At 43.5% G+C, this 16,945-nt stretch overlaps 1 protein-coding gene and 1 long non-coding RNA gene across 2 annotated transcripts in view; one reads left to right on the top strand and one right to left on the bottom strand.

The window, feature by feature from the left end:
- Positions 1 to 216: 216 nt before the first annotated feature.
- NDUFA10 (NADH:ubiquinone oxidoreductase subunit A10) overlaps positions 217 to 16,945 on the bottom strand; it is an 18,253-nt gene continuing 1,524 nt past the window's right edge. The window contains exons 2-10 of the mRNA XM_083514374.1: positions 15,867 to 16,035; positions 14,107 to 14,322; positions 11,780 to 11,866; positions 10,258 to 10,379; positions 9,117 to 9,196; positions 6,919 to 6,973; positions 5,302 to 5,387; positions 3,799 to 3,907; positions 217 to 561 (exon numbers count right to left, since the gene is read on the bottom strand). Of these exons, the coding sequence (XP_083370500.1) occupies positions 493 to 561; positions 3,799 to 3,907; positions 5,302 to 5,387; positions 6,919 to 6,973; positions 9,117 to 9,196; positions 10,258 to 10,379; positions 11,780 to 11,866; positions 14,107 to 14,322; positions 15,867 to 16,035 (993 nt within the window). The 3' untranslated portion in view covers positions 217 to 492. The remainder of the gene's footprint in view (positions 562 to 3,798; positions 3,908 to 5,301; positions 5,388 to 6,918; positions 6,974 to 9,116; positions 9,197 to 10,257; positions 10,380 to 11,779; positions 11,867 to 14,106; positions 14,323 to 15,866; positions 16,036 to 16,945) is intronic.
- Positions 8,107 to 16,945, top strand: part of LOC310711985 — a 129,478-nt gene continuing 120,639 nt past the window's right edge. Inside the window, exon 1 of the long non-coding RNA XR_014528693.1 lies at positions 8,107 to 8,317. This is a non-coding gene — a long non-coding RNA (uncharacterized lncRNA). The remainder of the gene's footprint in view (positions 8,318 to 16,945) is intronic.

Below are 16,945 nucleotides of genomic sequence, written 5' to 3'. Positions count from 1 at the left end.
CAATCACATTTTCCCCTCCTGTGGTTTCCACCAGCTGGAATTCAGAAGCATGGCTGCCTCCGACTATGCAGGCATTGTGGCTGGCTGCCTCTGCTCCATGAATGTGTCTAATTCTCTTTTTAAGCCTTCCAAGTTGGCAGCCAACACCGCTTCCTGCGGGAGCGAGTTCCATAGTTTAACTATGTGCTGTGCAAAGAAAAATGCTCACCAAGAAAATAGCACGAGTAAAGGGTTTTATTTCATCCAAATCCAGCCAAGCTCCTGGACCAGCCACCATTCTGATGATAAGACCACATTCCCAGGGCCATGCCTACCTGCCATGCCAATCACTTATCAGTCTTCCTAATGGGATTCAGTTGAGAATTACTTTGCATGGGAGGTGATTTAGACTTCGTTCTTTTCAAGGTCATTCGACAATGACCTGGTCGTGTCGGTCCAGCTTCAGGCATCACCCACAAAAGGCAGGCTGATAACAGGAGCTCCACCAACCCGTTATTTCAGCCAGATCCATTTGTCGCCAGCCTCAGCGTTGTAGCCTTGTTCGTATTTACGTCCAGGAAGCTGCAGTAGAAAGCACAGAAGATCCATGAGGATAAGGGCACAGCTTCACTCTTGTCATCCCTCCCCTGAAAACATAAGAGCAGGCCTGCTGGATCAGGCCCAAGCATCCTGTTCCCACTGTGGCTAGCCAGGTGGCTATGGGAAGGCAGACCCGAGTGCCACAGCAGTTTTCTCCTGAACTTTAGATTCCCGGCAAGTGGCATTTGGAGGCATACCGACTCCTGGAAAACAGGCAGAAGAATATTGTCGCCGTGGCTCGTAGCCATAAACAATTCCCTTTTCAAAGGTGGTGGCTGCCACGACATCTTGTGAGAGCCAATTCCACGGCGGCAGCACAGCATAAAAAAGTCCTTCCTTTGGCTTCTCCAATGTTTAGCTTCACCGCATGACCCCATTAAGGTAAAGGGACCCCTGACCATTAGGTCCAGTCGTGGCCGACTCTGGGGTTGCGGCGCTCATCTCGCTTTACTGGCCAAGGGAGCCGGCGTGCAGCTTCCGAGTCATGTGGCCAGCATGGCTAAGCCGCTTTCTGGTGAACCACAGCAGCGCACGGAAACACTGTTTACCTTCCCGCCAGAGTGGTACCTATTTATCTACTTGCACTTTGACGTGCTTTCGAACTGCTAGGTTGGCAGGAGCAGGGACCGAGCAACGGGAGCTCACCCCGTCGCAGGGATTCGAACCACCGACCTTCTGATCGGCAAGTCCTAGGCTCTGTGGTTTAACCCACAGCGCCACCCACGTCTCTTATGACCCCATTAGGTTCTAGCATTATATGAGAGGCAGAGAAAGCTGCTCTCATTCCACTTTCTCTATACTATGCATGGTTTTATGCACCTCTTGCCATGTTCTCATCACACACACACACACTTCTTAAGTGTGTTGTCATAATAAAATGTTCCTTTCTCCTTGGAAAAAGCCTGACCACGTGGGCACGAGGTGGTAGCCATCCTTCATAGGGAGCTGTTTCAGCTTCATGATATTTTGGTTGCCCTTTCAGAGCCCTTTGGGGATGGCAACCAGAACTGAACACAAATTTTTCAACAGTTTTTTTTTTTTTAGCAGGCTGTGGAAAACACTGACCCCGCAAACTTATAATGGACTGATAGCCATTCCCTCTCCTCTCTGGTTGTCTCATAAGAACATCAGAAGAGCCTGGCTACTGGATCAGGCCAATGGCCCATCTAGTCCAGCTTCCTGTTTTCACAGTGGCCAGCCAGATGCCTCTATGGGAAGCCTGCAAGCAGGATCTGAGAATGAAAGCCCTCTCTCCTCCTGTGGTTTCCAGCAACTGGCATTCAGAAGCATTGTTGTCTCTGACTGTGGAGGCAGAGCATAGCTAGCAAGCCATGAACAGGCCTCTCCTTCAGGAAATTCTCTAATCCTCTTTTAAAGCCATGGCGGCTAATGGATTGAAGTTGAATCCTGACAAGACAGAAGTACTGTTCTTGGGGGACAGGGGGCGGGCTGGTGTGGAGGACTCCCTGCTCCTGAATGGGGTAAATGTGCCCCTGAAGGACCAGGTGCGTAGCCTGGGAGTCTTATTGGACTCACAGCTGTCCATGGAGGCGCAGGTTAATTCTGTATCCAGGGCAGCTGTCTACCAACTCCACCTGGTACGCAGGCTGAGACCCTACCTGCCCGTGGACTGTCTTGCCAGGGTGGTGCATGCTCTGGTTATCTCCCGCTTGGACTACTGCAATGTGCTCTACGTGGGGCTACCTTTGAAGGTGACTCGGAAACTACAGCTAATCCAGAATGCGGCAGCTAGACTGGTGACTGGGGGCAGCCGCCAAGACCACATAACACCGGTCTTGAAAGACCTACATTGGCTCCCAGTACGTTTCCGAGCACAATTCAAAGTGCTGGTGTTGACCTTTAAAGCCCTAAACGGCCTCGGCCCAGTATACCTGAAGGAGCGTCTCCACCCCCATCGTTCTGCCCGGACGCTGAGGTCCAGCGCCAAGGGCCTTCTGGCGGTTCCCTCATTGCGAGAAGCAAAGCTACAGGGAACCAGGCAGAGGGCCTTCTTGGTAGTGGCACCCGCCCTGTGGAACGCCCTCCCATCAGATGTCAAAACGATAAACAACTACCTGACATTCAGAAGACATCTTAAGGCAGCCCTGTTCAGGGAAGTTTTTAATGTATGATATTTTAGTGTTTTTTTGGTTTCTATGGAAGCCGCCCAGAGTGGCTGGGGAAACCCAGCCAGATGGGCGGGGTACAAATAATAAATTATTATTATTATTATTATTATTATTATTATTATTATTAAAGTTGGTGGCCATTACTGCCTCCTGCAGGAGAGCCAAAGTTTAAGTGCTGTATGAAGAACTGCAGCTACAGATCTCCAGAGAATTCTTTTTAAGAAAACTGCAAGTTTCAGAATTCTTGGGGGGGGGGGATTGGGCACAAGTTATTGTTTTATAGCAGTGTACATTTTTTAAAAAATAATTTTTACATTTATTCTATTAAAATATTTCAACATTAATACATATTATGAATATACAAACATACATTTTATACAATCCTTAAAAATATTCATACATACCCACACTCAATCCCACACATAATTTTCCCACCACCATACCTCACCCCACCCTTGTGTTAGACTTCCAATCTACTCAATTGCAATTTCTTTCCACTTCTATTACTTTCTTTCACACACTTTGAAACCAACTTTCTACTTCTTTTTCTGTTACACATTGTTATCCATCTTATTTAGTATTTCAGTATTTATAACGGAACTTATTTATTCTAATAGGAGTTCTGATTTTTCGATATGATTTTGCAAATATCCTTTAAACACCTTCCAGTCCTTGTCTATCTTCTCTTTTGAGATCCTTCCGATATGGATATATTGTAATACTCCAATAATTTGGCAAGCCACTCTGTATCATACCACTTTTCCAATTTTTCCAGTTGTACATTTTTGTGTGTGCAAAATACCACCTCTCTCAGGCTACAGATCTAAAAGCTGAGCTGAGGATCAAACAACCTCATTTTAAAAATTGCTGAATTGAAAAAGACGGGTGGTACGTACAAGGCACCTGAAGTATCCGAGCATAAAACCAAAAGAACATTGACAAGATGAAGGTTCACAGCCCATCACCATGAAAAAGTAACAGCGTGCTGGACCTTAAAACTTAAATATGCAGGGTGTCTCTTGGGAGTTCCTCTTCTGCCACCTTCCAAAATTACATTTTAATGTACCACCACTGAATGTTCTCCTCTTACCTCCTTGTATTCATTAAACGCTTTGTCAGCATCGAGGCCTCCCACTGTGATTTCAGGTATGTAGAAAGGGAGAGTAGTCGGAAGGATCACACTGTACTTGTCCTGTGCCCTAACATGCAAAAAATAACAACAGCAACTTGGTTATGCTTACTGAAAAGGCAGCAGCTTTGGGGATTCACACTGGGGGGGGGGGGAGAGAAATGACAGGTTTTTTGGGGGGGGTAAGGAGATAAGATGCTCCTTTCAATCTATCAACATCAGAGTTTACCACCCACCCACTCACCCAAAAGCAGGCCAGAGTTCCACAGAGCAGGATAGACCGGCAGCTTTTCTCCTTTCTCGGCTTGGGCTTGAATTAAGTACCAGCTTCAAAGGGTGCTTGCTGCCTCTCTGCATGAGTCACTACTCTGCTTTGCCTCTGCACAGGGTGGGCATCTCTACCTAGCAAATGAGTGGCCCATTAACTAGGGCACAGAAATGCAGCTGTACTGTCCATAGGAGAGGCCCACTGCATCTCTGCAAGTCATTGATCTTGGCTGCTAAACAGAGGGCATAAAAAACCAAGGTTAGCTTCCCCTGAGGGGAAGGCAATCCCCACTGTGAAGCACCTCCAACTTCAACCCTAGATAAAAAAATAAAAATATATCAAGAGTATGCCTTGATAATCCAATTTATAAATCAAATACCTGTTGGAGATGCAAGAAAGAAATAGGAACAATGTTTCACATGTGGTGGGAATGCCGACTTATTAAACAATTTTGGAATGAAATATATGAAGAAATCAAAAAGATGTTTAAAATATCTTTTAGTAAAAAACAGGAGGTATTCCTTTTAGGAATAATTACAAACGATATTCCTGGCAATCAAAGGAAAGTTTTCCTCTATGCGACAACAGCTGCCAGGATGCTCATAGCAAAAAACTGGGGGGGGGGGGGAATCCCATCAATAAAAGAAAGGCAAATTAAACTTTGTGAATATATAAATTTGGCAAGATTCACAGCATTCTTAAGGGGACAATCAGACCAAAAATTAGCAAAAGAATGGGATTGTGTTAAAGAATATAAGAAAAAACATTGCATATCAGTATGTAACGAATGAAGCTTTGCAGGGTTAAAGAAATTGAAAAACGGTACAAAAGGTATAAAGATAGAGGTAATTTACATTAGGCACAACAATTCAGAAAGATTAAAAATTTTGAGGTCTCAAAACAGAGGAAGGAAGTCAATATGTACATAAAGATTATTATGATGGCATGGTTTTCTTTGTGGGTGTGGTTTTGTTTTGTGTTTTTTCTTCTTCTTTTGGATTTTATGTTTGTAATTTTTGTTGTAATTTTGCATTGGGGTGAAAAAAGATAATCCAATATATAGGAAACACTGCTGTATGTATTCAATTCTGAAACATTAAAGCTGTGCCACACTCCGCAGCAGGAGGCGGCTCTGAGATGCTTCTGTAGAAAGAGATGCAACATGAAAGGAGACTAGTTAGAAAGTCCATCCTTACAGAACCCTCAAGTGATGAAAAGAGACATCGTCCTGTTCAGGCCAAGGTCCCTTGTTGAACTTCAGGTACTCAATATCTTCTATTACCTGCCAAGAGAAAAGGATTAGCATCAATGCAACCAGTCAGCTCTCCACAAGGACACCTGAGCTTCTTTGCTACCACAAGGCTGCAAGGCCAAGATGACCAAGGGGTATATACTGCACCACAGACGTTAAAGTACGGAGTTTAGATGGGTTTTTAAAAATCAGCTTAACCTGGAGAACGAACTGGAATGAAATGCGGTGGGAAGTCTAAAACAGGCACCCCCAACCTGCGGCCCTCCAGATGTTTTGGCCTACAACTCCCATGATCCCTAGCTAATAGGACCAGTGGTCAGGGATGATGGGAATTGTAGTCCAAAACATCTGGAGGGCCGAAGGTTGGGGATGCCTGGTCTAAAATCTGCAACAAGGAACTCCATTAAGTGCAGAGTTCAGGCAAGGTGATTAGAAAGGAAACGAGAGGCTGAGCAATTGCTGTTCCCAGCAAGTCAATATCCTGTAAGTCACCCCCCCCCCATATTTTGGTTTACAGTACAATCAAATCTCTGCCTTGCTTGGAAGGTAAGGATGGTCTGTGTAGGGGGCAGTTCCAAGGGAGTGGCTCAGATATACACGTTTTTGCGTCTATGTGCCATCCCTGGAATGTAATGCCCCCACTACAAGACGCGATCATACTGTGATTTGCCTACCTTCCCAGTGGGAACACAAAGTGGCTAACAGTTCAGCATCACATGCACAGAAAAATAATAAAGCACAATATTAATAACTTCATAGCATAGACACCACTGCAGTATCACCAAGGAAGCCATCTGAGAACTTCAGCATGCAAAAGCGGTGTTCTTCCATTCAGCCATGAGCTCTCCCTTCGATCACTTGCAGGGGAAAGGACTCTCTCCTCTGAACCTCTCTGGAAGTCGAAGGGACAGATTCTTGCCGCCTACCTCCTACAGCTCCCCCAATACTCCAGGGGAAGAGGTGAAGGTGCATGTGTGATAAAACACACCAAGAATTCAAGGCCTTTTGTAAGCTTAATGCAACCCTTGCCCCCGGGACGGCCACATTGCTTTTCTTAAAATCACAGAACTGCAGAGCTGGAAGGAACCCCAAGGGTCATCTAATCCAACCCCCTATAATGCGGGAATCGCAGCTAAAGAATCCCTGACACATCGATAAAACAATAAAAACATCCAAAAACTAATTCTGATATAGATGCAGACTGGGAAATTCCCTACTTGAAAGGCTTGTTGCACAAAGACCTGTCAGCTTCTAGCTGATGCAGTTAGTTCACTTCCATGGAAACCAAGAGGGAGGAAATACAATGGAATAAAGGAGAAATATCACACACACACACACCCTGGCTAGATCGAGCAGGCAGGGGGTGTTGGAAACAGCTTGCTCTGCTGGTCTACTTGCACTACTCTGAACATGCCCACTTCATTTCATCCTTCCTGAACCTGACAAAGCAAAGCTGGAAAGATGGACAATAAACACACAAGCAGCCTCCGCCACCATCAGAGCAATGGAAGGGATCCTGCAAAAGAGGTCACACAAAGAGAGACAGCTGATGGCAACTTACTTTTTCCACGTGTTCAGCCTCGCTTGTGGTATACTGCAAGACCTCAGAAGTCTCACTAGAAGGAAACAAGGTAACACTGAATCACTTTATTTGATATGGAGGAAAATAATAGTAATAGTAATAATAATTTATTATTTATACCCCACCCATCTGGCTGGGTTTCCCCAGCCACTCTGGGCGGCTCCCAACTGCATATTAAAAGCAATACAGCATCAGATATTAAAAACTTCCCTAAACAGGGCCGCCTTCAGTTGTCTTTTAAAAGTGAAAGTTGTTTATTGCCTTGACATCTGCAGGGAGGGCGTTCCACAGGGCAGGTGCCACTACTGAGAAGGCCTTCTGCCTGGTTCCCTGTAACCTCACTTCTCGCAGTGAGGAAACTGCCAGAAGGCCCTCAGAGCTGGACCTCAGTGTCTGGGCAGAACGATGGAGGTGGAGATGCTCCTTACAGGTATATAGGATCGAGGCCGTTTAGGGCTTTAAAGGTCAGCACCAACACTTTGAATTGTGCTCGGAAACGTACTGGGAGCCAATGCAGATCTCTCAGGACCAGTGTTATGTGGTCTTGGGAAACAAGAGGCAACCCCCAAATCACATACTGCATGTATGTCATGGAGTCGCTACAGAATGTGCCATATCCCAGAACTGCAGGAGAGATGAGAATGGATTCTGGAGGGGCAGCAGGACATATCTGGGGTAACACAACAAGCTTTCAACAACAACATGCTTGGGAGAGAGTGGGGTGGAGGGCGGCAGCAGCAGAGAGACACAGCAGTAATCGCAGATTTTGGTAAGGCTCGTTTGACAACAAGCCGAGCCTTTAGTGTCATTGGCCCAGTCCTGTGGAATGCCCTGCCACTAGAGATTCAGCAAACACCTTCTGTGCCAACTTTTAAATGCCTGTTGAAAACTTTCCCATTCTGCCAGGCCTGTGCAGGCAATTAACAAGACATCCCTCCACAATGGTTAACTGATATCTCTTTTTAACTTCTTTATGACTTTTATTGTATGGATTTATGTTTAACTGCTGTGATAATTTTTTTTTTATGACGTAGCGGTACATAAACATTTTTGCAAGAAACAAACAAACAAACAAATAAATGAATACGGAAGGGGAAAGCTACAAAATCATATAATTGTAGAGTTGGAAGGGACCCAGGGGTCATCTAGTCCAAGAAGAACTACCGTATTTTTTGCTCTATAAGACTCGCTTTTTCCCTCCTAAAAAGTAAGGGGGAATGTGTGTGCGTCTTATGGAGTGAATGCAGGCTGCGCAGCTGTCCCAGAAGCCAGAACAGCAAGAGGGATTGCTGCTTTCACTGCGCAGCGATCCCTCTTGCTGTTCTGGCTTCTGAGATTCAGAATATTTTTTTTCTTGTTTTCCTCCTCCAAAAACTAGGTGCGTCTTGTGGTCTGGTATGTCTTATAGAGCAAAAAATACGGTAAATATGCCTTTAATGTTTTCAATAGCACAGAAAGGCGAGATGTAAATTGTTTTATTAAATAAATTCCAACTTGCAGAACGATAGCCTAAAAACATACAAGAAACAAAATATTAGTTAAAAGTAAGAAACCCCTTATTGAAATGGATTAAGTAAAGCAAGTACAGGAGTTAAGAGGATCCACAGCAGAAACAGAGAGGTGCAGCAAAACAGAATTTTTTAAAAAAGAAGTAATTAAGTTAATCTCTTCAAAGGTAATTTATATACTGTAAACTAGAAGTGTCTGAAATAATGTAGCAGGAAAGAATGAGTAAATTGAGTTGCTTGGAAAGCAAAATTAACGAAGATGTAGTTTTGGACAGGACGAGAAGGGGGCAAAAACAAATGCAGTGTGCAGATGAAGAACCAACTACGACAGGCCACACCTGAAGATGTGGGAGTAGAAGTCCAGAAGCAACTTGAAATGGGGCAAAAAGAGTGCAGCCAGATGTGAACCTGGAAAGGGTGGCACAAGGCAGAGAAAAAAGAGCCAAGAGGGTTAAGGCAGATCAGCCTATGAATGGAAACACCCAAGAGGGAAGCACCATCCAGTTCTTTTCTTCCAGTCCTTTGACAGAGAGCAAAGCTGAGATTTGCACTGTAATTTCTAAGGCCAATCGTACATGAAGAACCAGAATACAAACTGTATGACACAAAGCTGCTGATGTACAAGCAGTTTTACTAAACGGTGCTTGTTTCGTGTTAACACATACTAACCTTATCTGAGGCAGGAAAGATTTCTTGTAGCCATCTTCAATGCTCTGAAGATACGCAGGTGATACTTTCTTTTCATACGGCTTTAAAAATAAATAAATCACACATTCAAACTCAATGTGACCGAAGCTACTGCTGCTGTATTCATTTGACCAGCTGAAGTCATTTAACTATCACCTTTATTATAACATCTAGAATTTCCAGAGAGGCTTCAGAATTATAAAGTTGAGTATTTGTACCAATGCAGTGATGATCAAAGTCAGAAGATGCACTTGTCCAGGCAGGTCTTTCCCTCTTGCCCTTTAGTAATACCAGTAGGGGAGGGACGAAAAGTCACACCACAAGACGCTTCTGCAACATTATTATTTATTGCTTTCCTACCCCACCGTTTCCTCCAAGGCACTACTCAAGGTGGCATACATGGGTCTCCCCACTCTGCTAGAGCAGAAGGAGATGGAAGTGGAAGTGGAACCACTCATTCCTTCCACTCAGCTGAGATCAGCTCCTCTCCCCCACCCTGAAATGTTCCCATTCCACCTGGCCATTGTAAGAAGAAACCGTGCAACTTTAACAAACAGTGTCTGGGTTTGCTTGTTTTCCTCTTCCCTCCTCATCCCCTTTCCCTTTTGCCTTGTATGTTTTAATTATAAGCCCCTAGGGCATGGACTGCCTTGTTTTATTGCCTTCTGTAAACCTTTTCAGCCCAAGAGGTTGGCAAAAATGCTTCATATAAATAAGGAAGCAAGCCGACTTGCAGAGTTAAAACGTGATATATTCCTACGAGGGCAGTCTTCCACACCCTAAAGTGATTTGTCAGTAGAAAAACAATGCCGGCACCACAAGTTCTACACTTCTGGAGAAGGAGCACTCTTTGTCAGACTAATACACTAAGCCCGCAACTCACGTGGGGGTTACAACCCTGGGATCACACCTAAAGCCAAAATCGCATGTAGTCAAAACACACTGGGTTCAATGGTCGGTGGGATGGCCAAAGTCTCCCCCCCCCCCCGGACACTCTCTTGCTTTCCACCTCCTTTATTTGTTACTTTGCCAAGGTGATAAAGCTGAATGTGCACAAGTTAAATGTGTGTAAGTTGCGGGCTTATTGAACACAATATTATTCGCCCGCCCAAACCAAGCATACCTTGCCTCTCTCTTCAATCCTTTTCATTACTTCTGAGACAGGTACGTCAATATAAATGGTCAGGTGAGGGGGCAAGAAATCAGAAAGACTAAGATCCTTCATTGTATCGTAGTGCTCCACGCCTAGAAAGCCAGCAAGAGAATGCTTTCGTCAGCTAAAGGCACATCTTGTTTCAGGCAGAGAAAATGTAGAGTTTTACACCAGCTATTCAAACCACTCTGTAGCAGATGCGTACTGAAATGTCCCACTGTATCACATTGTGCCTGTGAGACCACCTTTGGAGAGTCAAAAAATTAAAAATCGCTTGCAGATGACCCAGCAAGTCCCCTTCTTCCTGCTACAACTCTCTCTGCTCCCTCATTCTCCTACCCAAGAGCCAGGAAGCTATGTGGTTAGATCAGGACACACCAAGAACACAGCAACTCTTTGTACAAGGACAAGCCAAGGAGCTCCCTCATTGCCTAGCTCAGAGGTCATAGTGTGTCTGCCTTGCAAGTAAAAAGTCCCAGATTGCGCTATATAATGTATGGATTAGGTACAAAGATCTCCTAGAAAGGAAAACACCCAGCTGGATATTCCCAATGGAAATAAAAAGGCCCAGAAAAAGTTAAATATGGAAAACAAATGGTTGAGATATTCGGATTTACTGTTGGAAGATAATGAAGGATTTAAATTAAAACCATTTGATCAAATTAAAGATAAAGTGGATTGGTTACAATACTATCAAATTAATGAATTGTATAAGCTTGATAAGAAAAATGGTTTTGCAACGGAAAAAACCAAATTGGAAACGGAGTTGTTAGATACTAAAGTTAAGAATTTGTCTAAAATGTATAATTTGTTGCTGGAGTGGCATACAAAGGATGAACAAGTTAAACGGGTAATGACTGACTGGGCAAGAGATGTTGGACATAATATAATGTTGGAAGATTGGGAAAGGTTATGGAAGAAAGGGGTTACGTTTACTGCATGTACTATATTAAAAGAAAACATCATGAAAATGATGTATAGATGGTACTTAACCCCAGTAAAATTGGCAAAGATCTACCACATGAATGATAATACATGTTGGAAATGTAGAGAGAAAGAAGGTACTTTTTTCACATGTGGTGGATGTGTCCCAAGGTGAAAGACTTCTGCGAAAAGATTTATAATGAATTGAAAAAAAATGGGGGGGAGAATCCCAGATCAATTCCCTGAATCTCCAGGGAGGGTTGGGAGAGACTCCTACCCAACAGTAAATTCCTTCTGCTTACATGATGATGCTATATCACAACCCCTCCCCACCTCAAACACACACACAAATACCACAGTGGTCATGGGCAGAGCAGAGGGAGGTAAGTTTCAGGTCTGGGAGAAAAGTGGGGAGAGAGACCTTAGAGTTGGGCTCCCCTGTTCCAGTCCTACCTTCTTCCAATAGGATTCGGGCCTTGTTTGCTCGCCCCACATTATCCAAAGCAGTACCGATGGTGGCTGGGTTATAAATCTTTTAAATAAATAAAAAATTCAAACGATGACTTACACCTCTTGTGGATGTAGCCCTGCTTATACATCGCCTCCAAGAACACGAAGTCACTGTAGGGGGAGCGCTCCAGAACCACTCCTTGCCCTGAAGTTAAACAGGGATCACAACTTCAAAATGAGAAACACCATCACATATTATTCATACAAGTTATGGGGTTTGGGCTTAGAGCGAGGCTAAGTTTTTATTTAGGCAACCTTTATTTAAAGCTTGTGCTCCTCAACGCTTCTTCTTATTATGACAGAGTGGTGCAGAGCTAACAACTTGCTCATAAATACAAGGAAGACAAAGGAGCTTGTGGTGGACTTCAGGAGACAGAAAAGCAACGTCCAGCCACTTTTGATTGATGGGGTCTGTGTGGAGAGGGTAACAACGTTCAGATTTTTGGGCATTGAATTACAAGAGGCTCTGTCCTGGAGTGTCAACACAAGGGGGCTTGTGAAGAAGGCGCAGCAGAGACTGTACTTTTTGAGAATACTAAGGAAAAACCATCTTCCACAGAAACTGCTGCTTGCCTTCTATCACTGTGCCATTGAGAGTGTGCTCACTTATGGCTTATGTGTGTGGTACGGAAGCTGTACTACCCAGGACAGGATGGGGTTGTGCAGGGTTGTTAAGGCAGCAGAGAGCATTGTTGGCTGCCCACTCTCCACCTTGGAGCAGATTTATGCCACAAGGTGCCATAGGAAGGCACTGGACATAGTAAAAGATCCATCGCATCCTGGTCACTGTCTCTTCGAGCTCTTGCCATCGGGACGGAGATACAGGATGATGAAGACAAGAACGAGCCGTCTTAAGAACAGCTTCTTCTCCAGAGCGATCTCGGCCCTGAATGGGAAGCCCGGACTTTGAAAGTCATCTAATCTCCCTTGCTGTATTATACTGTATTGTTTAATAAGTGTTTTTATGGAGCAGTCAAGTAATTTCGTGGCAATGACAATAAAGATATTATTATTATTATTATTATTATTATTATTATTATTATTATTATTATTATTTTCTCCCAGTTTGCAAAGCAGCATTATGCATGCAATAATTAATTTCTTGACACTACACCCTAAAGCCCACATGTTCAAGGTCTGCTAATCACAGGAAGAACCTGCAATTGTATCTTAAAGTTGGCAGGAAGTGCAGTGCTCTGCTTTGGCAAACCACTCAACCCTCCAGATCATATTTGTTCAAAATACCTTTGAAGAAGTACAGTACAATTGGATCTTATACAGGAATTATGTTCTAGGGGTGACATATATACACCAAAATATGCGTACTCAAACCACCCTATTGACTCTTCTGGAAACGTGTACCAAACAGGCCTTGCCCACCAAGCAAGGCAGAGAACTTTTAAGCAGGCAAGGCCAGCTCAGTGTGTTAGCTCTGGGGTGCTTCTGCAGGGCCATCCGAGCTCCCATGAGATCTCACAGGGCTGTCCCCAGGCTTCCAAAGCCAGCACGCCAAGAAAGCCTAGCCCAGCAAGGAAGGCAGAAAGTTTAAAAGCTCTTTTAACTCTAAGGAGTTCATTTCACTTTCTTGCAATATCTCCATTGCTATACCAGTCTTGGCTTTTGAGTCAATATAGGCAAATATAGGCAGCTATTGGGGGGCATTAAGTTGAGGTTCTAAAATAACTTAGCTGCAATCTTTGTGTTAAGAACATTCACTCATCATGGCATAAAGTAAGTCGTCAAGGTGCTTTTAGTGTCACTTGTGAACAGGACCAGACCAAGCCATTTTTATCCCTAAAGAGGAGTTTACTCAAAATGGCACTCCATTGGCCTAGTAATGAGCCAAACCAATTTATCTCCAACTCAACTGCTCTTAACAGTTGTTGTTGTTGTTGTTGTTATCATCTCCCCGGTCTTGGCTGGGGAGGGTGGGGTATAAATAAAATAATAATATTATTATTATTATTATTATTATTATTATTATTATTATTATTATTCTCTCCCCAGTCTTGGCTGGGGAGGGCGGGGTATAAATAAAATATTATTATTATTATTCACTCCTGAAAAAACATGTGTGCATTTAATTTGCTAAATTTCAACCAGCCTGTCTTCAATCATGCAAGTTGCAATTGCACAGGTACCGCTTCTTAAAACGTTCTAGTCTCCATCAACCTGGTATCTGCAATGTCCAGGAAGCCTGCAGCCAATGAGACTTGTAATCCAAAACATCTGGAGGGCACCAGGTTGAAGAAGACTGAAGAACCAACTACGGCTGGCTGCTGCTCTGTGAATTCCCAGTTATGTTTTCATTTTGCCACATTTTCTCTAAACAGAACCCAAATTTCAATTAGTAAGTTTATTTAGGAACAAAAGGAACTACATTACCTGTGGTCAGCAGGTGTTCCAGGGCATCAGCATACTGTAGGAGGCGGTTACTGAATAACCAGGCTTGAAGCCGATACGAGTTTCCATCTGGGTGTTTAGGAGTGCTGTAAAATTTCTCCAGGCTACAATTTCCGCTGAATTTTGAATCCAATATTGTTCCATCTCCCGTGACCCTGTCCACATAATGAATATCTGCTTCTGGAAAGTATCGCAAACCTGGAAAGAGCAATCAAAGATTTGAAAGGGAAAGCCTGATATTGATGTTCATCTTAAGCCACTCCAGAATACAAGCTCAATTGCGTCTCTATACACATGCAAGGACTTTCTTTACATTATCTACACAGCACTCTTCAACGAAGTTCCATTCCAAACCTACTTTTCAGAAGCGAACCAATGCAAGACAATTGGAGGTCTCTGTCTTTAAAATAGTCTTCTCAAATCCCATCTTCTCCAGATGGCCACTGTTGTATATTTATTTATTTTATACACCTTATGTCCTGAGAGATCAGGATGGATCAAAGTGTAATATAACACTAAGACCCCATTATCTAGGCTATTAAAGGTAAAGGTAAAGGGACCCCTGACCATTAGGTCCAGTCGTGACCAACTCTGGGGTTGTGGCCAGCATGACTAAGCCGCTTCTGGCGAACCAGAGCAGCACATGGAAATGCCATTTACCTTCCCGCCGGAGCAGTACCTATTTATCTACTTGCACTTTGATGTGCTTTCGAACTGCTAGGTTGGCAGGAGTAGGGACTGAGTGACGGGAGCTCACCCCGTCGCGGGGATTCGAACGCCGACCTTCTGATCGGCAAGTCCTAGGCTCTGTGGTTTAACCCACAGCGCCACCTGCGTCCCTATCTAGGCTATTAGAAGTTGACTAAATTTTTTTTTTGTCAATTTAGAAAGTGTTTCTGATTAACAACAGATTCTTCAAGTTATTAATTATGCTTAAAATAAGCAACCAAAATTCCACAGGGCTGACAGATACTTTCTCATACAAGGCATTTCTCCTCCTCCATCACATATTAGGGAACATCTCTTCTGAGGCAGCACTTGCCAAAACATAGACACGCATTTATAAACAAAGATGGTTTGCTGTTTACAAAGCCAGGCAGTTTCGTACAATGGTTAAAGTATCAGACTAGGGCCTGGGAGAACAGGAGTCAAATACCCACTTGGCCATGAAGTTCACTAGGTGACCCAGGTCAGGTACTGCCTCACAGGGTTGTTGTGGGAGTTAAATGAAGAGAGGAAGAACTATGCACCTTAAGCTCCTTGGAGAAAAAGATGGAATATAAACGCAATCATGCAATAGTTCCACTTCGTCTCCAAACGTATGTAGATTTGACGCAGAAAATACAACTTGTAACTAGTTTGCTATGGTTTTGTTAACTGTGCAATAGGCCTAGATGAAATGAACCCTCCAACCCAGAGCCAGCCATCAAAAGTCAACCAGAATGAAGAGGGCTGTCATTGATACATAGATATTCTATGCTGCTTCCCAAAGAAACAGCAACAGAAACTCACACCCAAAGCTCTGATACAAAAACTAAATAGAAACAGGGTGGGTGTGCAAAAAAAAAAATCCCCCACCTCCGCTTGAATAGCCAAAGACCTAGTTTAAGAGGAATGCTTTTGTCTGCAACCTAAATATATGTAACAGTGGTACTAGGTGAGCCTCCCCCAAGGAGGGCATTCCACTACCCAAAAGGTTACAAAGGATATGTGAGTTCCAACAGCAAAACAGAAGTACATGCCTAGCTTCTCTGCTACTTGCTGTGCAAGCTTGCCCTTGCCGCTTCGTAGATTGCCATCCACCGTGAAGACTTTGCTGTATTCATTCAACCTTGGAGTAGTTCTCTCTCCCAAAAAATATGCCAGCCAGTTATACCGTAGGCTGCACCGGGAACTCACATGAAGCCTTGCCTAGAAGGGAAAAATCAGATGGAATTGACTATATTTGGGGTTTAATGTTCTGCCATATTAACATTATATGCAACAAAACCATACAGTGGTTTTTTTTTGGGGGGGGGACCACAGTATTGACCTAACTCTGACAGAACTTTTTCAAAAAGAAACATTAGACGTCATTAGATAGCTTTATACTGGTTTCACCAGAAATGCAACAGAAAACTATTATTTATTTATTGTTTATTAATTGCAATTACATCCCAACTTTTCCCCTCAGGGAGCTCAAGGTGGCATACATGGCTCTGCTGCTTCTCATTTAATCCGTAAAACAACCCTATGGGGTAGGTTAGGCCCAGGGTCACACCCACTGAGCTTCGAGGCTGAGTGGGGATTTAATCCCTGGCCTCCCAGGTCCTAGTCCAACACTCTAACTACTGTATCACACTGGCTTCCTACAATGAACAGAACCCTCCCCAATTTTAACTGAGCTTCCTTTCATTGGACTCAGCTATACAGCTGCAAACAAAACATTTTAATTGTGTTTTAAGTGCGATATACAATGTGACACAAGATGGCAATGGTGAGCCTTATGGAAAATTCAATGTATTTCTAAAAACGCTTTTAAAATAGCATTTTCAAAACGGTTTTTACATATGTGTAGATTCCACCATTAATACCAGCATGTCACCAATTGTCACATTCACAAATTAAGATGGATTCAAACAATCATACAATGACTGAAATATTGCCAGCAACAACTTAATAGGCAAAATTTTCTATAGGTTCTGGACACCTTAAGGGCCACCTTCTCCCCTATCTACTGTCTTATCTGTCTTCTTCAATAACTGAAGTTCTGATACGTGTGCTCCCAAATAGCTGAAGTTCAACAGGAACTAAATAGGATCAGGGCCTTCTCAGTAGGAGC

The sequence above is a fragment of the Podarcis liolepis genome, assembly GCF_965112155.1.
Source record: "Podarcis liolepis genome assembly, chromosome: 7".
Taxonomy (NCBI): domain Eukaryota; kingdom Metazoa; phylum Chordata; class Lepidosauria; order Squamata; family Lacertidae; genus Podarcis; species Podarcis liolepis.
The sequence above is the reverse complement of the archived record's forward strand: the minus strand, read 5'-3'. Positions and strand labels throughout refer to the sequence as shown.